The sequence below is a fragment of the Rutilus rutilus genome (assembly GCF_951802725.1).
Source record: "Rutilus rutilus genome assembly, chromosome: 2".
NCBI classification, from domain to species: domain Eukaryota; kingdom Metazoa; phylum Chordata; class Actinopteri; order Cypriniformes; family Leuciscidae; genus Rutilus; species Rutilus rutilus.
Window position 1 is genome coordinate 6,491,569 of NC_140210.1, and position 19,535 is coordinate 6,511,103.

Here is a 19,535-nt window from a genome sequence, read left to right on the forward strand (position 1 = left end):
TACCTCCAGTCTTTGTGCTAAGCTAGGCTAGCGGTGGGTGCGTCAGACAGAGTTACGGCAGGCACAGACATGAAAAGGGTATGTATGGACTTAACTCTGGGGGATACGGTGAATAAGCTAAAGTCCCAAAAAGTTGGCGTGTCCCGTTAAATGAATCATGCAAGGTGATTTACTAAGGTTTTTTACTAGTATCTGCGCCATTATTTGCACGACTTAAACCAGACACTATTTTGCGCTTGTCTTGGTAGATTGTGTTGGTGATTATGGAAATGATCCGGCTGCATCCGTGTTCTTAAATTTGCATGTCATCAGTAGATCACGCGCAGAACTTTACACTTGCATCAGCGCTTTTATGGGATTGCATCTTCACGCTAATTTGCCCTGTCTAGTAAATCTGGTCCTTTAGGTCCTGTCTGAAGTGTGACATAATAATGATCTCCAGCAGTGTGTCCTTGTGTGGCCTTCCAGTGCGCGTGACTGGCAGGTGACAGCTGTCACCGTGTGCTTGGTCAGCTCTTCAGATGGATTTTCGTGACTACACCAGCAGTGTGTGTGTGTGTGTCCGATCAGAACGGCTATATCACATTCACTTCTTCTGCATGAAATAGACCTGTCCTCTGTGCCTGCTAATGATACGCAGTGTGAAACAGTGATTGGATGTCAACATGATTGATGTGGGTGTGGAGAGGGAGGGTCCAGCGCTCTCTTGGGCCATTATCTCTTCAAATTATATCAAGGCTGTCTCGTTAGTCGACTAATAGACTCGATGATGAAGTTTCGGTAAAGCCTTGACTAAAGGACAAACTACATCTTTGAAACACCAAAAGAAAATAGCTCATGGGATTCACCTGAGAAATGTAAAATATGTGCGTTTAAGTTGTATGCTTAAGTTTCTTCATTTCTTTGTATCTCCGCAGTCTATCCGGGAGGTGACGGGTTACGTGTTGGTGGCTCTGAACCAGTTTGACTATCTTCCTCTGGAGAACCTGCGGATCATCCGTGGCACTAAACTGTATGAAGGACGCTACGCTCTGGCCATCTTTCTCAACTACAGACGAGATGCCTACTTCGGCCTTAGACAGCTCGGCCTCAAGAACCTGACAGGTATATTCTACAAAATGTTCATTCAGATATTGTAACTGCAGTTTAAAACTATTTTCTTGACTTTTGTTGGTTTTTATGTCAAAATCTTTGTCAAAGAAGATACATGTCTTTCTTCAAAAGTTCTGTAAGATTCTACCCTGACAACATTTCCCCAAAACATCTGTCTGAAATGTGCATTTAAGATGGTTCAGCAGTAAAAATAATAATAATAATTTGTTTAGCACACATTCTTTGTTCGAATAAAGCTGGAGTTTTTAAGTTAGTTTAAAACTTATTTTAACTTGAAGAACTTAAAATGTTTTCTAGATAATGTGCTTTTTTTCTGTTAACATACAGTACTTTACCATTCAAAAGTTTGGAGCCAGTTAGATTTATTTTCACCTGAAAAACAAAACAAAACAACAACTATACTTTTATTCAACACATACAAATTAAATTGATCAAAAGTCACTGTAAAGACATTTTTAATATCACAAAAGATTTCTATTTCAAATAAATGCTATTCTTTTGAACTTTCTATTCATCAAAGAATCCTGAAAAAATCAGTTTCCACAACAATATTAAGCAGCACAACTGTTTTCAACATTCACTCAAAAAAATGAACAAGGAAGGTTGTGCACTTGACATAATATATTTATATTCAGTTTACTTATAATAATTGTGTTTGTTGACTTTAAATGTTTTTTTTCTATTAAGGTCCACGTAATTATGTCTCAACTTAACTCTACAAAATCCTAACGCGTTGTCTAAACACAAACCATTTATGTTAAGTAAAAAAATTCTTACATCCAGAGGGTGGCAGTATAGTGCGACGCCAACTGCCATTTTGCCCTAACTTAATTTGATTGTGTTCAATCTGCTTAAATATATATACAATTTAAGTTTACTTAATCCGTTTGTGTTGGATTACATGAATGATTTGTGTTGCATTACCTGAAACTGGACGGTGCTTGTTAGTTCCCAGCATGCTTTGCAAATGGTTGAATTAAGAGAGAATAAATGTTAAAATTAAGTGTTATTTTATGTTTTTTTTTTGAGAAAATGAGAAAAGGGTAAGACTTGATAGTGTGTAATTGTGTTTCATGGTCAATTACATTGGAATTATTAGAACCATTTAAATTACAGTGTGTTACCATTGTGGAGAAGAGTGGAGCATTTTGTTTGGCTGTGGACTGATTTTGTTACTTACAGCTGTTTTGGTTGAAAGAGATTGTAAATCTTAGCATTTAAGATGCTAACACGTGCTACTGCTAGCAAATAGCTAGCTGTAATCTATCAATTTAATTAGGTGTCACACAAATAAATGAAATATTAATGGATACACCTGAAACATCTGAATCATGTCAGGAAGCCTTTAAAAATTCTCTTTGAGACTACTTAAATTGGGTCGCTTAAAATGACTTAATTCCATGATGTTGAAGTTACATGAACAAATTATGTTAGTTTAACGTAACCCAGTTATGTGGAACCTGTTGACATAAAAAAATTAATTAAAGCCAACATATCATTTTTTTGAGTGTTGATAATAATAGGAAATGTTTCTTGAGCAGCAAAGCAGCATATTTGAATGATTTCTGAAGGATCATATGATACTGAAGAAATTCAGCCTTGCACCGCAGGAATAAATTACATTTAAAAATATATTTAAATAGAAAAATTTCATTTGTAGGTATATTTCACAATTGATTTTTGAACATCAGAGATGTTTTTCAAAAACATTTTTCTAAAATGTACGTTTAAACAGTGATTACTGGATCAAAGATAATGAAGACCTGTTGTTAATTCTTTTTACAAATTGTAATTTGTCTGCTAGTGCAGTACGTTTATTTACATGGCTAGTAATTATACTTCAGTCTATTTTTGTAATGTTTTGATGTCTAACTGATGTCTGTGTAAGTCGTGGTCTTAGTGCAAATCAGCATAGCAGGGACTGGTGTATGTGAACACGTTAGATAAGATTGGCACTAATAATGTCTTTCATGCTGTGCAGTGCAGGAGCTATGATAATCATGTACATCAGAAGACGTCTCTCATATAAATTAGTCACTCTTCATTATGTGACTGCTTTTTATCTTATTAGCGTATTATGTGTATCATTTGAACATGTTTTACAGATGGCATCTAGGGTTTTTTTTTTTTTATTATTTTAGCCTTGCTTGGTTGCCCCATAGGGAGACTTTCGTTTACATCTTATACCATGTGAAATAGAAACTCATCTTAGAACAATATTTCCAGATCCCCGTTCGGATGCATACAGATATGGAGAGAAAAAGAAACAGATCAAGGGGTCAAACAACCAACAGACAAATAGAGGAAGTCGTCGGCGCCTCAAAGCAAAACAGCCAGAGGCGTGATAACGGTTGTCTGACTTCTAGAAGCCCAGAGGAGTTCAGCTGGTGGTGCGAGGTCGCAGTAGGTGAGGGACAGAAAGTTAAGACATGCCCAGCAGGCATCTTGCGTAACCATGTATTATTAATCTCAAATATGGCTTTTTCATTTTAATGGCTGATTAAACGATATCTCGGTATGAGGATGAATAGAGCGCTGACAGTATGGGTGCGCCACTGCATTCTTGTCTTCACTTTTATTTGTTTCCTCAAAGATGTGTTTTTCCTTTTATTGTTACTCTCTCTGTTGTGATGAGGTGTCAGATGGCATCTTTAAATGAATGGGGTTACAGGGCATGTCTTTGAAAAGAATCCACACTGCAGTTTTACTGCCACAAGAAAGATTTTGTCTGGCTTACAGTATGAGAAATATGAGAATAAAACATGAACTCGGCACTGACATGCTGTATTCATTGACATTGAATTGACTTATGAAGAACATCTGATTAGCACATTAATCATGTTTTTGTGCAGCTTAGTAATTAGTTACTTACTTGACTGAATGCTAAGCCATATCATCTTAAAGGGATAGTTCACCCAAAAATGAAAATTCTGTCTTCATTTGAACAGTTGATGGGCACCATTGACTTCCATAGTATTTTCCCCCATGCAGACTATGGAAATCGATAGGGTCCATCAATTGTTAGGTTAACCATATTCTTCAAAATATCGAAAATGAATAAAGAAATGTACCTACGCCAAAAACTCACTTAAACCAGCCTATGATGGTCTTAGCTGGATATTTTTCTTTGATAAAGTGCAGCAGAACGGAAAATGATATTAAATCAACTGTCATGCCCATGAAAATCCAGCATTCTTGAAACCTTTCATACGATATGCATAAAATGACATTTATAAAGAAATATCTACACCCATTATGTCAATCAATGGTGCCTAAAAAAGTAGCCACTAAAACTTTCACAGCCGAATCACACTTTTTTGTACAAGCATTTTTTAATATACAAGCTTTCTGCTTTGAAACTCCCCAGAATGCATAGATTTTAAGTGCGTTAGTGGAAAGACTAGCTTTGCCCATTTTTAGAATCATAAAGACAAGTCTATATATTTGACACCGATGCTGATGTTTTTTTTTTTAAAGCATTCATTTAAATTAGTTATTGACTGTTAACAACCTCAGTATATCAGTGAGAAATGTGCACTACAACCAGAATAACTTTTATTCTATACAATACAAGAGATTGCAAAGCTTCACACAATGGATGAAATGTTCCAGGCCAGTGTTGCAGAAAGTTTCACACTATTTATGATACTGCAACAGAGACCTTCATAAAACACAATGCTGTAAATCATAACCTCTATTGCAAGCAAGAAAATGCAACTGTGAAAAGGTGGCTGTGCTCAGTGATGGGAAGCGCTGCACATTTGTGGTTACCGTCATCTTTTCAATTCCTTGCTAAAGTCTTTGAATCTTTTTTTTTTTTTTTTTAGCATTGAATTTCTCTATTCCTCCAGCGATGCTGGTAAAGTCTGATTCTCAAGGCAATGGCAGCCATGTTTCTGCAATTTTCAATATTAGTTCTAGGAGATGAAAGTTGTTCTTCAGCCCCTTGAGATATTCAGCACATTGATGATGAATGGCTCCTTTGATTACACCCATGTGCTCTCATGGTTCCTCTACGCAGCTCTGCAGCATGATCAATAGCTTTCATAAGAAACTTCTGATACAACAATGGCTGTAACCTTATTTTCTGTGGTCCTTCAATCAAATGTTCTCATAGATGTCCTCTGCTATAACACACAGCTGCATGAAGGGTAGTTTCATCAACCTTTTAGAATCTCATGATGATGGAACTTCATGCAACATGTTGTCGTGAATCAGTTCAATAATTGAGTGGGCAGATCCCTTTATCTAAATATTTCTTTCACCGCATCTGGCCAAAGGTTATTTAATACTCAACCCATCACAAGCACTTGTGCAGTTGCTTGCAAATCAAGGCTTACATTAGACAATCTCATGAACAAGTCTGTTGTTCATATACAGTGCATTCTCTAGTGAATGCGATCTTGGAACACACTCCAGCAACACGACAATAAGTCTCAGTGTGCACCGTGCAAAGCAATTAGACCATTATGCAGTATGCATACAAATTAAAAAGCATTACTCAGCTGATTCATCTTAGATGAAAAGGGCATATATATATATATACCAATGCTTTTGTCATATTCAAATGCATCAGAAGGCAATATTACAATGAATGTGCAATGCATAATCATTCATAATTCCATAATTTCCAATAGCCATTTTTTCTTTATAATAATGACAAATTGCCATATTAAAACATGGAACCGTGCTTTTAATAGGAAAACTATGCATTAAATACTTACTGCAAATAGACTCCACAGAAAATCAGTCACAATCCCAATCCCCACAGGCATCCCAACTGCCTAAACTCTGGTTAGTCTTTGGCCTAAACCTTGTTTTATCTAAATGTATAATAGCATACTTGTTTTGCATGTAAATAAACATGCTTCTTTACCATTTTATTCTATTTTATCTTAAAAAGGAGTCAGACTGCTAATTTAATACTAGAAGTTTTATTTATTTACTTTTTAGAATATCAGTAGTACGTTTTTCGGTGGTCTTTATATAAATCATTAAATTGAAATCTTTACAAACTGTTGATTTTTAGTTGGATTTAACAATAAACGACTATATTTATAACTCTGAAATCTTAGACAGTGTGCATGCGAATGTCGCAGCTTATAGGACATGTACAGAACAATTTAGATAAGAAATCACAGCTGTGTTTTTATTTGTCCGTTTTATAGTACATTGAATCCTGTTGAGTTATTCACTAAAGCTCTGCCATTGAGTCTACGCCATGTCTGCTGACTCCACAATTCTACCTTGCCTAATTTATTCATTATGTTACACAAATCTCCATGCAACCTATCACTTTGTGCCCTCATATGTATGCCTGTGCACATTCCCGGTGGTGTATTAATGCAGTAGCCTTGATGTGAAGCATGCTCGCCACCCACCCCCACAGAGCCTCTCGGGCTATAGTACGTCCAGTCCTCTGCTCTCACAGCCTTGGCTGCTCAGTTAGTGAATGCTTTCTTGCTTCTGAGCTTCTGTCTGTGAACCCAAGCCCGAGCCTCGTTCTGTGGACGTTGTTGATCCAGCTGGGCCAATGTATTGTTCAGCTTCTTTGCGGACAAGTTTCATGTTTTGCACTTGAGAGCAGCTGCTCAGATTTATCGTTCTGTTGTTTTCAAGGTCACTCATGCAGTGTCGACTGCGACTTTATGCCGTGTAAAGTGGGTTGAGTGCCATTTCAGTACATTCATTTCATTTGCGCCACTTCCAAAAGAGGGACATTATTGGGGAAATAGCTCAGTTGTAACAGCTTTTATTGAAAAAGAAAAAATATAGGATGGGGATGTGGTTCTATGCCTCGGATATTGAATGGATTTTGAGGTGTGAGCTTAACTGCACTAAATGTGAAGTCCTGCATTTGTCACCAGAGAGAAGTCTATTGTTTTTACCAGAAAATCCATTTATGGCATCTTGATTAAAAATTGTGAGGTTGTTGTGAGTATAATTTTTTTCGTTTACACTCGTTCACAATAAGATCTATGGATTTAGAAAATAAATAGGGCGAATTTTCATTTCATATACTGATTACTGGAGTACGTTTTACAAGAAAATACTATTTCAGTATGTCTACTTCAAAATTTCACGTTTAATTCATTACGTCTAATTCACGTTTTATTAGGGGTTCAAGCGTGAAGTGCTATTGTTAGGATTTATTATTATTAGTGGTGCTTGCCGGAGGCATTCTGCCGCAAAGATGATTGTGCAGACCAAACCGTAAGGCCTAGTGACATGAAACCTGGCCAGATGGTCGGTCTCAATATAGGGAGACATTGACAAGGTATGGCGCCGACTGCCCAATAGGGGGCGCTACAGTGTTCAAAAAACAAAAACAAAAACACAGCGAAATGGCTCATAACTAAACCGTTTGTCTCAGTCTAAAGTGTCTTGTATAATTGGAATCCTTGGCTCAAGACACATCTAGTTATTTTCAATGGCTTTGAGTTTGGATTCAAATTAAGACATTATAAAATCACTAACATTGACAATCACATTAATTCATTTGTACTTGAGCTATCAGTTTTTGCAGTTATATCACCTTATGAGTACAGTGAAATATGAAAATAATATTACAAAGTGGAGCCTTAAAGTAAGCATTTTTACTACAAAAATCTACTACAAAATATGTGTGTTTACGTATTCTCTAACGTGGATGTGTTATGGTGTCAGCCATAAATTTCATTGTGTTCTGCATTGTAGCTTTATTCAATTTTGGGTCAGCCTATAGACTCCAACAGCATAGATGCACTAAATGCCTTAAACTGCTTAAACCCCGTTCATTGCTGCTTTTGCTACACCACATTGTTTCCTTTTAAAGCAGAAACTCTAAAACCAATTGCCTTTATTTTGGTCCTCAGCTGCTGTCTCACCATAGCTATACTGTGCCAATCCGAAATAAGGTGCAAATGTAGATTATCTTTTTAAAGCTGTCACCTCTTACCCTTAAGAATGATAGTTATAAGTACTTTGATTTTATTTCCAAAGCTTATTGTAATAGCATTACTTCTTGAATATGAAATTATGTCTGCAAATTCTGTTTTTCCAACCATCAGTCAAGAACAAAGTGGGGACAGGAAGAGCTCTTTGTGGGTAATAATTGGTTTGCCTCTGAATCTCCTAAAAAACAAAGCCCGTTCATTGCAGCTGAATGTGATTAAAACAGCTCTCCGAGGACTTCCTGCAGTGGGGATATAAAGAGATCTCCTCACTCAATTCTGGTGGCAAATTGCGTTGTGGGTGTTCCTTCTCTCAGCGACCTTCCTTGTTCCTGTTATAATCAACGCAAAGTTCCACCATTAACTATTTAGCTCATCGTCCCTGTGGGGTGCAGTCAGAGCATTTAATGTCAAACATAATTGGTGAAGTTTATGAAAAAATCTGAGGTCTGTTATTATTAAGCCTTTTTGGCATCAGCAGTTGAGTGTGTTTGTCAAGGGAAGATGCAATTGTGAGAAATTTTATAAAAATTTTTGAGGGAGTTTGGGTATTTGCAACATTTTGTAGTTTACAGTCGTTTTCAAAAACGTTCATTTTGAAACCCGTTCTCAAAAGTTTGCGTTTTCAGGCCCCCAAAACGCCATTGTCATGTAAACGAATGGCCAAACCAAATACAAAGTTTGTGTCATGTACAGTAAATGGCCCTAGACATGCAAGTTTTGCATCTCAGATGCACATTTGAGACCCTTAACAAGTAAAATAGAAAGCCACAAGCAGTGTGTGTATTGTCTGTATTTCAGTTAACATATTTCAGTTTCAGTTTTCTGCTCAAGAAATTCTTTGTTGAATAGAAATGACGATAACATAATAGAAAGCACAGCATACATTTTGAAACAGAAATATTTTCTGACATTATAAATGTCTTTACTGTCAATTTAGACCAATTTATTGCATCCTTGCCAAATAAAAGTATTAATTTCATTTTCAACAACTAAAAACGTTGTTGTGACTCTACACTAGATTTGGAATTACTTTGTAGTGAGGACTATGACTGGTCTGAACAAAACCCTTTTGTGGCCTAAGATTATATGCAAAAATGCCACAACCTAGTGCAGTTGTGTATTAATTCACAGAGGAAAATATTTGCATATCGCAGTGCTTCCTAATGTAATGTAATCTACTGTGACAAGAGCTAATTGCATATTCCAAGAGGTTGCCAGTTAGTTTTACCAAAGGGGTTTGTGTCTTAGTGGTTTGACATTGAAAAATGACTTGTTGGATACTCTGAGACTAAATGCCTGCATTGTAAGTGTAAGTCAGTTTGCTTTGAACTCTTCAGGGTCTCCGTAATCGAGATGGCATTCATTCTATCAAACTCTTTGTAGTGTAATGGATAAAGCAAGCCGCCTCATGTCCCGCATTCATTATCAGCATACAGTTCGCAGGAAAGCTGTAATGTTAGTATTTCAGTTGATCTTTTTCTATGGACCTGACTTCAAAGGTACCTGCAGGTAGAAAAAAACCCACCTTTCACCAAACATGAAAGGAATAGGTGAGAAATGTAAGGTGCACCTGCGAGCTTGGTCTTTCAGAATGGTCTGCGAGATGGCAGTCGTATCACCGCTCCACCAACCCTCCCAGCCTGCCCTCCTGAGACCCTGCTGTTGGGTGTGATTTCTGGGACGCTCTGCTATCTCCACAAGCCAAACTCCCCTCCCTGTGTGTCTGAATAATGAGTCGCTTCGTGAATGTGGACGGGTGGAGGGCTGGGGCGATGGAGGACCGTGGATCATGATGCTAGTCTGAAGAGGATATTAGTGGAAGTGGCACTAAGCGACAGCAAGATGGAACTGGAAATTTCATTAGCATTTATTTTATATAAATAGTGTGACTCCGCACATCTCTCATTTTAATAGGGCCGTGTTTTCTTCAGCAACCATTTCAGGCTCTGTGGATGTTAGGGAAATGTAATAAGGAGTTGCAAAGTGACTCGATGATATTGGCAAGTCAGTCAAGCCCTCTAAAGCAGCGATTCCCGATAGCCGCTTTCCCACCATCGGGCCGAATGGTTCTAAGGAGGGTAAGGAACGGTTCCTGTTATATTTGCATTTGAGTTTGGTTTGGCACAGCATGATTACAAACCATTCTCTGTTGGCATTTGTTTGGCTAAGCGTTATTTCCATTGAACTCTATTGGGAACGACGGAACTTGCGACCATAGTTGGCTTTGGGAGACACACCCCAGAACAGTGCTGGTAGAATGCGTGTAGTGACGTCGCCACTCAGGATTGGTCACTTGTTTGTTGCCTGGCTACCAGTTTCTCTGTACTTGCATGGCCAGCCATGCTACAGTATTTGAGCAAAATAAACACAAGTTGATAATAAAATTGTAATAAATATCAGATCATCCTCCATAATGCGGTAGCTATATACATTGACGCATTTGTATTACATTCCAAAGAGTGGCCGTTATCAGCCCCACATGGAAAATGAAAACCATATCCGTACTGGCTGGGCCGGATCGGCAGGGAATGGTACAGTTAAGCAACGAGAACGGTTTGGCCCGATGGTGGAAAAGCGGCTAATGTGTTTGACTCAAATGCCCCCAGTTGTCCAAGACATTATCCGAAGGCTCCCTGATATAGATTATTTCCAGTCTTTCTGCTGTAATTATGACAAAGCTGCTATCAAACTTTTTTTTTTTTTTTTTGATAGAAACTGAGGTTTTGATATTATTAAATTATTGTATAGTATTCAATTAACCATGATTCCTTTTGTGATTTCAGAAGTTTCAGTAACTATGTTCTTCAATCAAAAACAAGTTATTGAGAGGGAAAAATAAAGAACTCAAATTATTTTTGTATTATACGAAATATTTTCTATAATATCTATCTATCTATCTATCTATCTATCTATCTATCTGTCTGTCTGTCTGTCTGTCTGTCTGTCTGTCTGTCTGTCTGTCTGTCTGTCTGTCTGTCTGTCTGTCTCTCTCTCTCTCTCTCTCTCTCTCTCTCTCTCTCTCTCTCTCTCTCTATATATATATATATATATATATATATATATATTAAATAACCTAATTAGAGTTAAATTATTATTAATATTTTAAAACAACCTATTTATTAATTTAACAATTTAAACACTTTTTAAATACTTTTTAATCTTGACTTGAGGCCCCTAGTGCGATCCATTCCACTGTTCTAAAGGTTGCTTTTCTTGAACAAAATGTTTCTTGAGCAGCAAATCAACATATTAGAATGATTTCTGAAGGATTAAGTGAAGCTGAAGACTGGAGTAATGATGCTGAAAATTCAGCTTTGCCATTAGAAATAAATTACATTTTAAAATATAAAATATAAAAAGCTTACTGACCCGATCTATTTCGAACAGTATTTCTAAGTACTAGTATTACTATCTGAAACATAGTTTTAAAATATATATTATATATATATATATATATATATATATATATATATAGAGAGAGAGAGAGAGAGAGAGAGAGAGAGAGAGAGAGAGAGAGAGAGAGAGAGAGAGAGAGAGAGAGAGAGAGAGAGAGAGAGAGAGAGAGAGAGAGAGAGAGAGAGAGAGAGAGAGAGAGAGAGAGAGAGACAGTCCCAATATGCTCATTTTACATAGATAGATCGATTTTTCCATAATGAACTCCACATGTCGTATCTTTTGATTTATGGCCTATGATTTATTTGCAGTTTTTAACTCTGGGAGACCCTGAGCTGTCAGTCGAAAAGACAACAAAAACAAAACAAAGCAATCTTTTAGAAAGTTTTAACATCTGTTATTTTTTTTCATCTTTTTTTCTTCTTTTTTTTCCTTGCATATTATTTCAGTTATCGGGACAATGCATCACATTTGTCACACTGATTCACTGTGAAGCAATAACATTTAAGATGGCTGAAATTTAATCAGAAGGCTTCAACACAATTACGGATATCCATGAGGAGGCCCTCCTCCACACAGTCTGCGCTCTCAGATACGCTCACATTTGTCATGCAAAACAATCTCTCCACTGCTGTCAAAGAAACGAATGGAAGACACTGGGATTTCTTTTAGAGTTTTATGTAGTGACAAATTTGAGCTCTTTTAGGCTAAGAAGGATAGTATCTGTTACATTAACTGGAAAGGAAGGTAGGTAGGTAGGCGTGTGTGTGTGTGTGGGATGGGGGTGCATCTCGATTTAAGTATTCATATGTAATCTACAAAAAAAGCTAAGCTTACACTCTGTACATATATTATGATTAAACACTGTCAGTAAATAACGCAAAAGTGGGTAAATTTTTTTTAATTCTGCAGAATTTAATAATAATAAAGAATATAGTATATATTTGTTATTCATTCATTCAAGCAATAGCAAACATCTTTCTAATCTGATGTATAATTCATATCAGCTGCACAGAGAAAATAATGAGAGAAAAATCCCTGACCCTAAAGCAAGCTCAAGCTTGTAATCTCAGTCCATTTGCAGGTTTTATATTATATAATGTATCTTTAAGATCTTTCCTTCTGCACTCCAGAGACATAAGTGATGCAATTTTAATTTAGTTATTGTTGTCAAAGAGGAGACCCGATCTTATATCTGAACATATTATGTATAACATTAATTGATGAGCGCATTGTTTTACATGTGCATAAGCAATGCTTTTATTGCTTGTTTCTGCTTCCCCTTCGCCTGTGTTTTGATCCGGAGATGTACTCTTTCAGAAGATGCCTAATAGCGCCCCCTACCGTACAACATGATGCGTCTGAAATCGCGTTCTGTCCGAGTAGGTACTACATTTGAATTTGCTTTGCACCCGTTAAAAAAGTAAGTTTTTTTTTATAGTATGAACGTGTAAAATGGACGTACTACATCCCCCATGTTGTTACTGTCATGTGACCTATACCAGCGTCAGTTGCATCACTTCACTGCCATTCATAAATCCTCTCCCGAGGCCTCATGGGATAGTAATGTGTCCATCGATTGCACACTTCAGAATCTCAGTGGAAGTTGTAGGCCATCCAGGGACTTTTCGCCTACTGTTTTTTGACTACGTTTTCAGACATACTGTTTTTCGCATAGTATAGGGAAGTATACGATTTCGGACGCAGTGACAGTGAAAACACGGAAAGCCGGAAAATTCCGTCAATGGCGGGGAAAATGTTAATACACATAAACCCTGCTTCAGTTTGAACGGACTAAGAGATGTTGGTCTGGTTACGAGGAAGCCAGTATGGAAGCTAATAGTGTATTTCTGGACGTTTAACACAGGGTCACTACACTGAATTTGAAGGTAAATAAACATAAAATATTACTAATAAATTGATATCAGCATTATGATTTAAAAAAAATAAAATAAATTTAACTGGCAGACCACAAAATGACCAAAAACAAAACAAATAAACGACAACAAAAACATTACCTTAGACTGAAAAAAGATCCCAAGCCAAATAGAATATCTTAGAAACCCGCTAGTATGTGTGTTTGGAAAGAAATCAGACTTGGTACTCATCCAGACTCATTCATTGTGTTTGTATAGCACAGTACAATACAATCAGCCAACCATGCAAGGTGTCTGACACACCTTTTCACACTCTCAGAATGGAGCCTGGAACCAGAGAGACAGTCATGGACCACAGGCTGATCTTGATAAAGGCTGAAGGCGTTTATGGTAGAGGACGTCAAAATGAGATGCCAAAAAAAGATTTTTATTAATTATTGTATATGCACACTGAGCATGAGACTGATAAATTGAACTGTCTGGACGCTTATCTCTGCATGTCATACTCGCATGCTCATCACAACCAGCGCGACGCTTTCCAACCAGCTAAATGGGGCAGGGAACCCTGATAGATACTTTCCAGGATAACAGAAACTTTTGAGATTATAAGTGTATGCTGTTGTGTAGAGAAAAGCTGAAATCAATGAACGACACGCACAGACAGTATCAATGTGAATTGCTCTGTCAGCTTAGGAATGGAGTGGAGTACAGCATGATGGAAATATGGTCCTTTGTATCAGTGTTATACATATTGTTTATACATAATAATATAAAACCAAGTGCCATTTATGTTGAAGAAAAATAGCGCTTTTCAAACATAATATTTCACAAAAAGAACTCAAATAATAATGTAATAATCCAAGTACTTTTTCAGCTCCTTCAGCTAATATTCTTATTATAATAAGCTTATATTCTAAAATTGTGTTCCAGAAATCCTGAATGGAGGCGTGTATGTGGATCAGAACAAGTTCTTGTGCCATGCTGACACCATCCACTGGAATGACATCATCAAGAACCCGCGTTCTGAACTTCTGGTGGTTCCTTCCAACAACAGTGGCAACACATGTGAGTTCCTCATGAAGAAGATTTGACAAAGTTTAATAGCCATACTGTTTTTTTTTTGTTTTTTTTTTAAACAATAATGTTCATTTCATCAAAACTTTTTTTTGACTAACAATTTGTATTATTATTATATTTTTTTATTATAAAGTATTATTCTTATTATTGCTATTAATAAGCTATTAAAAAGTATGAAAACCCTGAAGATGGAGCAGGTGGCCTTTTTGTTTTTACCCTCTTCTACACATTGTAATTGTAACAGTTAATTTTCCAATAATTTGTTCCATGAATATAAATCAAGGTCTTTCAAACTCAATTCGGAAACTATAACATCTACAATAGGGAACTAGTCTGTGCAGAAAAAAAATAACAGCTGGCAGTAGTACAATTCTAAGGATGATTGAATACATTTAATACCAGTAAAATACAAGATGTGGTATAAATGTTACAGGTTCAGACAAATACAATTCAATTTCAAATCTAGTGTCTGAACTATTTATAAATGATCTTTGTTGATACATCTGAACGATTAGTTTTATACGGAACACAAAGGGTCATGTGTGATTATTTTGGCTTATTTCCGCAGGCAGACGGTGTCACAGATCTTGTAATGGACGTTGCTGGGGTCACCAGGAAGACCAGTGCCAAAGCTGTGAGTTTTTATCCATCCTGTCTACGTCCACAATATACCACAGACGCATTGTCTCTTCCACACTTTAATGACTATTTAGCACTTTTAAGAACTGAAATTGCCATTTAACTCTCTGGGGTTTTGAGAAGTTTTGACATGCCCTGACATTTGTGCTATTTTAAGTTGCGTATAAATGGCTAAAGTCTGATTACACTGTATTCAGCACAAACTGGGCTAAATATGTCAGCAACATGCACATGCTTACAATTTTGGAGTAGAAAAAGTAGACCCTTTACAGTTTCGAATGATGCATCTTGATAGAGTATTTTAAGTCGATTTTGCTGCTGTAAACAACACTAGAACGCGTGTTTGTCGTCCCCAGAGGATTAAAGGATTAGTTCACTTTCAACATTTTTTTGCTCATAATTTACTCACCCCGATGTCATCCAAGATATCCATGTCTTTCTTTCTTCAGTCAAAACATTATGACGCAATGTGTGGCACATCTCAGAGATGGTACGCGATGAGCATTTGTGGTTAAAAAGTATATATATATATATATATATATATATATATATAAAATGACCGATCATTTCGCTAGATAAGACCCATATTTCTTAACTGGGATCGTGTAGAGACTTTGAAGCTGCATTGAGATGGACATTTGAACCTTCTTTGAACATTGATATAGTTGGTTGCAATGAAGTCCATTCTGTGTAGAAAAATCCTGGAATGTTTTCCTCAAAAACCTTAATTTCTTTTCGACTGAAGAAAGAAAGACATGGATATCTTGGATGACATCGGGGGTGAGTCAATTATCAGCAAAACATTTTTTGAAAGTGAACTAATCCTTTAATAGCCCAGGAGAATTTCTTTTTTTTACTTCATCGCTGATTGTTCCTTATACACAAACAAATTGGTAAGTAAGCATAGCTGTAAACATATCATACAATTACCATAATAAGTCTTCATGACTGCGTGCATTATAAATACTTTTTATTTATTTATAAAAGCCAATACTAGCTTTGTGTGACAAACAGAGTGAAATTGAAGTTGATTTACAGATGAACTGTCAAGAGAACAAACAACTGAGACCTCACACATTCCTGATTGATCAAAGTATCATTATTAATATTTTGAGCATTAAGAAGCACTTTTGAATGCTAGTTATTTATTTAATTGACTGTTGTTTCCAGACAGATTTTTCCATTTGATTGTTTGCGGCTACAGTATGTGCTTCCTGTCAGAGTTTTTCTTCTTCTTTATTTTTCAACGTGGTTCTGAAGTTGTGAATTTTCATTTCTGACACCATTTCTAATAAAAGGCAAAAGTCTGCCGTCTGGTATTGTCAGTTTGAGCCTCTGGGCCGGTAGCTGTGATAATCAATAGGTTGGAGGGTTATCAGGGTAGTTCTTCTGTCTGGAAACTGCTGGTGATACAGCTCATAGTGTGGGTGGTAATTAGACCTTAATACAAGAGTGACAAAAAGAAGGACAGAGAGAGACAGTGATCATATTCTCTTCTGGGTGTCAGAGTGATGCACTTTAACAGCACAAGACATTTCGGACTGCTGCAGACGTTGTGAAGTATTTAAAGTCATGGAGTTTGATGTCTAATAAGACAGAGTGACAAACTTGTTATTTGACAATGTCTGTTTTGGTTTTGCACACTACCTCACTTAACTAATTCAGCTGTCAGAAAGAGTGCATTAGTATGAATATAAACCAAACATGTAAAGGCTGGCCCCCAGTAAAAGATTTGTAAAATCTTAACAGATTTTCGAAATGTAAGAGACCAAAAACATGACGATAAAAAAAAATAAAAAAAGTTTTTTGTTCACCCTATAGTGTGTGGAGGGCTATAATGTGAGAAAGACAGCACAAGCACAACACCCACTACATTCTATTCACAAACAAGTAGAGTCAAGTAAAACAGTAGAGCGTTGGCGCTTGCAACGCCAAGGTCATGGGTTCGATTCCCAGGGAAAGCAAGAACTGATAAGAATGTAAATGTGAACTTTGAAATGCAATTTAAGTCGCTTTGGATAAAAGCGTCTGCCAAATGCATGTAAAAAAAAAAAAAAAATCTCTCGTGGTCAAATGTGAATTTAGAGTAAACAAACATGGCGGACAATGGGCAAGAACGGTTTAACCCCGGCGCGCTTTTTCAATGATTCAATCACTCTTAACACACATCACACCACAGGAAAATCTGATAAAATAATCTGTAGAACCATCAAGATAATCGGCACTTTACCTAGGATTGCCAGAAGGGAAGAATTTGGCCCAAACCCAGCCCGGTTATCTTGTAGTGTGCGCGTGCCTTTTCTCAAGTATGACACTTTTCTATGCTAAGTATATGTTTGTACATATAAGTATATATATAAGTATATATAATGACCAGTATATTATCATTTTGAGATTTAAAAAGTTTATTATTATTTTCTTTTAAAAATTTTAGAGTAGATTTTGAGTGAATCATATTGTTCAAATTATTTGTTCTTTTTTATTCTAAGCAGTTAGCTATTCATGTTTATTTATATACTGTATTATAATTCTTCATTCTAAGTTACAACTGGCAGATATAATTCATAGATAGATAGATAGATGACAGATTTTTGATTGATTGATTGCAAGTTTATTGGCCTTTGGTATAGTTTATTTTTTATTTTTATAGAAAACTATTTATTCTCATTCTTCCTCTATCTATATTCATAATCATACAGTGACAAAGACGGTGTGTGCGGAGCAGTGTGATGGACGCTGTTTCGGGCCGTACGTCAGTAACTGCTGCCACCGTGAATGTGCAGGAGGCTGTTTTGGACCCAAAGACACAGACTGCTTTGTATGTCAACTCTTTATTTTTTACCTGATTCTGCATGATTTAAAAGGGTAATAAAGGCAAAGACAAGTGCCTGCTCACTTACTTTGAAAATGAATCTGTTCTCTTCATTATAGTCATGTTTTATCGATCCAACACATATGTACATGATTGTTTTTTTGTTCTCAGGCTTGTACCAACTTTAATGACAGCGGGGCCTGTGTGACACAGTGTCCTCAACCATTCGTCTACAATCCAACAACCTTCCAGCTCGAACACAATCCCAACGCCAAATACACATTTGGAGCTTTCTGTGTCAAGAAATGCCCACGTAAGTTAGCTTTCTTGGAGGACGGCATTACTAATTTAACCAACAAACACTTTCCTATGGTAACTACTCTTCATGTGCATAAAGTATGGGTGATTTGGCATAATTCCATTTCCATTTTGAGATATTATCTTTTTTTTCACCTCAGACTATCATTGCACAGCAGTCTCATTTATAATCTAATATTTTGCTGTCTGGAACTCAGATAACTTTGTGGTGGATCACAGCTCATGTGTCAGAGCCTGTCCGAGCAACAAGATGGAAGTGGAGGAAAATCACATCAAGATGTGCATCCCGTGCACTGACATCTGTCCGAAAGGTCAGTGCTATTCATAAAGGTTGTTCTCATGTTGACATTATGAACATGATGATACAAAAATGTCCCTAGGCAACCATTTTCTCTGCAGGTAATTGTACATTAGCTTCCTTAGCTCAAATAATACTACAAAATAGTACAAAACCATTTGCAACTTTGGGTCAGTGAGATTTTTTTCTTTACAAAAAGCATGCTCAAAAGCATGGTGAAAATTATGTGAAATATTTTTACGATGTAAAATATATTTAAAAATGTTATTTATTCCTGCAAGGCTGAATTTTCAGCATTATTACTCCAGTCTTTCTAATATGATATCTGAAATCACCTGAAATCATTCTAATATGCAAAATTTTCTGCTCAGGAAACATTTCTTACTAATATCAGTGTTAAAAATGGTTACGCTGCTTAACATATTTTTTTTGTGGAAACGGTGATAATTATTTTTTCAGGATTCTTTAATAAATAGAAAGTTCAAAAGAACAGCATTTATATGAAATGAAATCTTTTGTAACATTATGCATTTCTTTAATGTCACTTTTGATTAATTAAATGCATCCTTGCGGAATAAGAGTGTTGATTTGTTTTTTGTTTTTAAAAATATTAAAATCTTACTGACCCCAAACTTTTGAACGTTCATGTATATTTTTCAAGCTGAGCCAATCCATATTCACATTTGAGAGTGAACAAACATGATCAAAAAAGAAATTGGCTATTTAACTGAAAAGCTGGTCTTTTTTTCCCCCTACATCCGCCAAATTAATCATTCCGCTTTCTCCCATTTAGTTTCCTTTCACTGGTTCCATCTCCCCCTTCTCATACTCTCTTTGAAATTAAAGTACCAGCATGTGTTGCTTTTAATACTGGTCATCAGGATGGGATGCTTGTGTTATGGTGTCTCAACCAGGCTTCTTAACCATCTTAACCATCAGGATCAACCATAAATAACATTCTAGTCTATCCATAGATCAGCCAAACCAGCACTTGTTACCAGCCTCTTGTTAAAAAGCAAGCGTACTGTTGTACATGTAAAACCTTGAAGTATATAGAGTAAACACATAACTGG

At 36.4% G+C, this 19,535-nt stretch overlaps 1 protein-coding gene across 1 annotated transcript in view; it reads left to right on the plus strand.

Moving 5' to 3' along the window:
• Positions 1-19,535, plus strand: part of erbb4a (erb-b2 receptor tyrosine kinase 4a) — a 173,303-nt gene that overhangs the window by 110,523 nt on the left and 43,245 nt on the right. The window contains exons 3-8 of the mRNA XM_084401932.1: positions 918-1,104; positions 14,249-14,383; positions 14,964-15,029; positions 17,734-17,852; positions 18,018-18,159; positions 18,362-18,475. Coding sequence (XP_084258058.1) covers positions 918-1,104; positions 14,249-14,383; positions 14,964-15,029; positions 17,734-17,852; positions 18,018-18,159; positions 18,362-18,475 — 763 coding nt within the window. The remainder of the gene's footprint in view (positions 1-917; positions 1,105-14,248; positions 14,384-14,963; positions 15,030-17,733; positions 17,853-18,017; positions 18,160-18,361; positions 18,476-19,535) is intronic.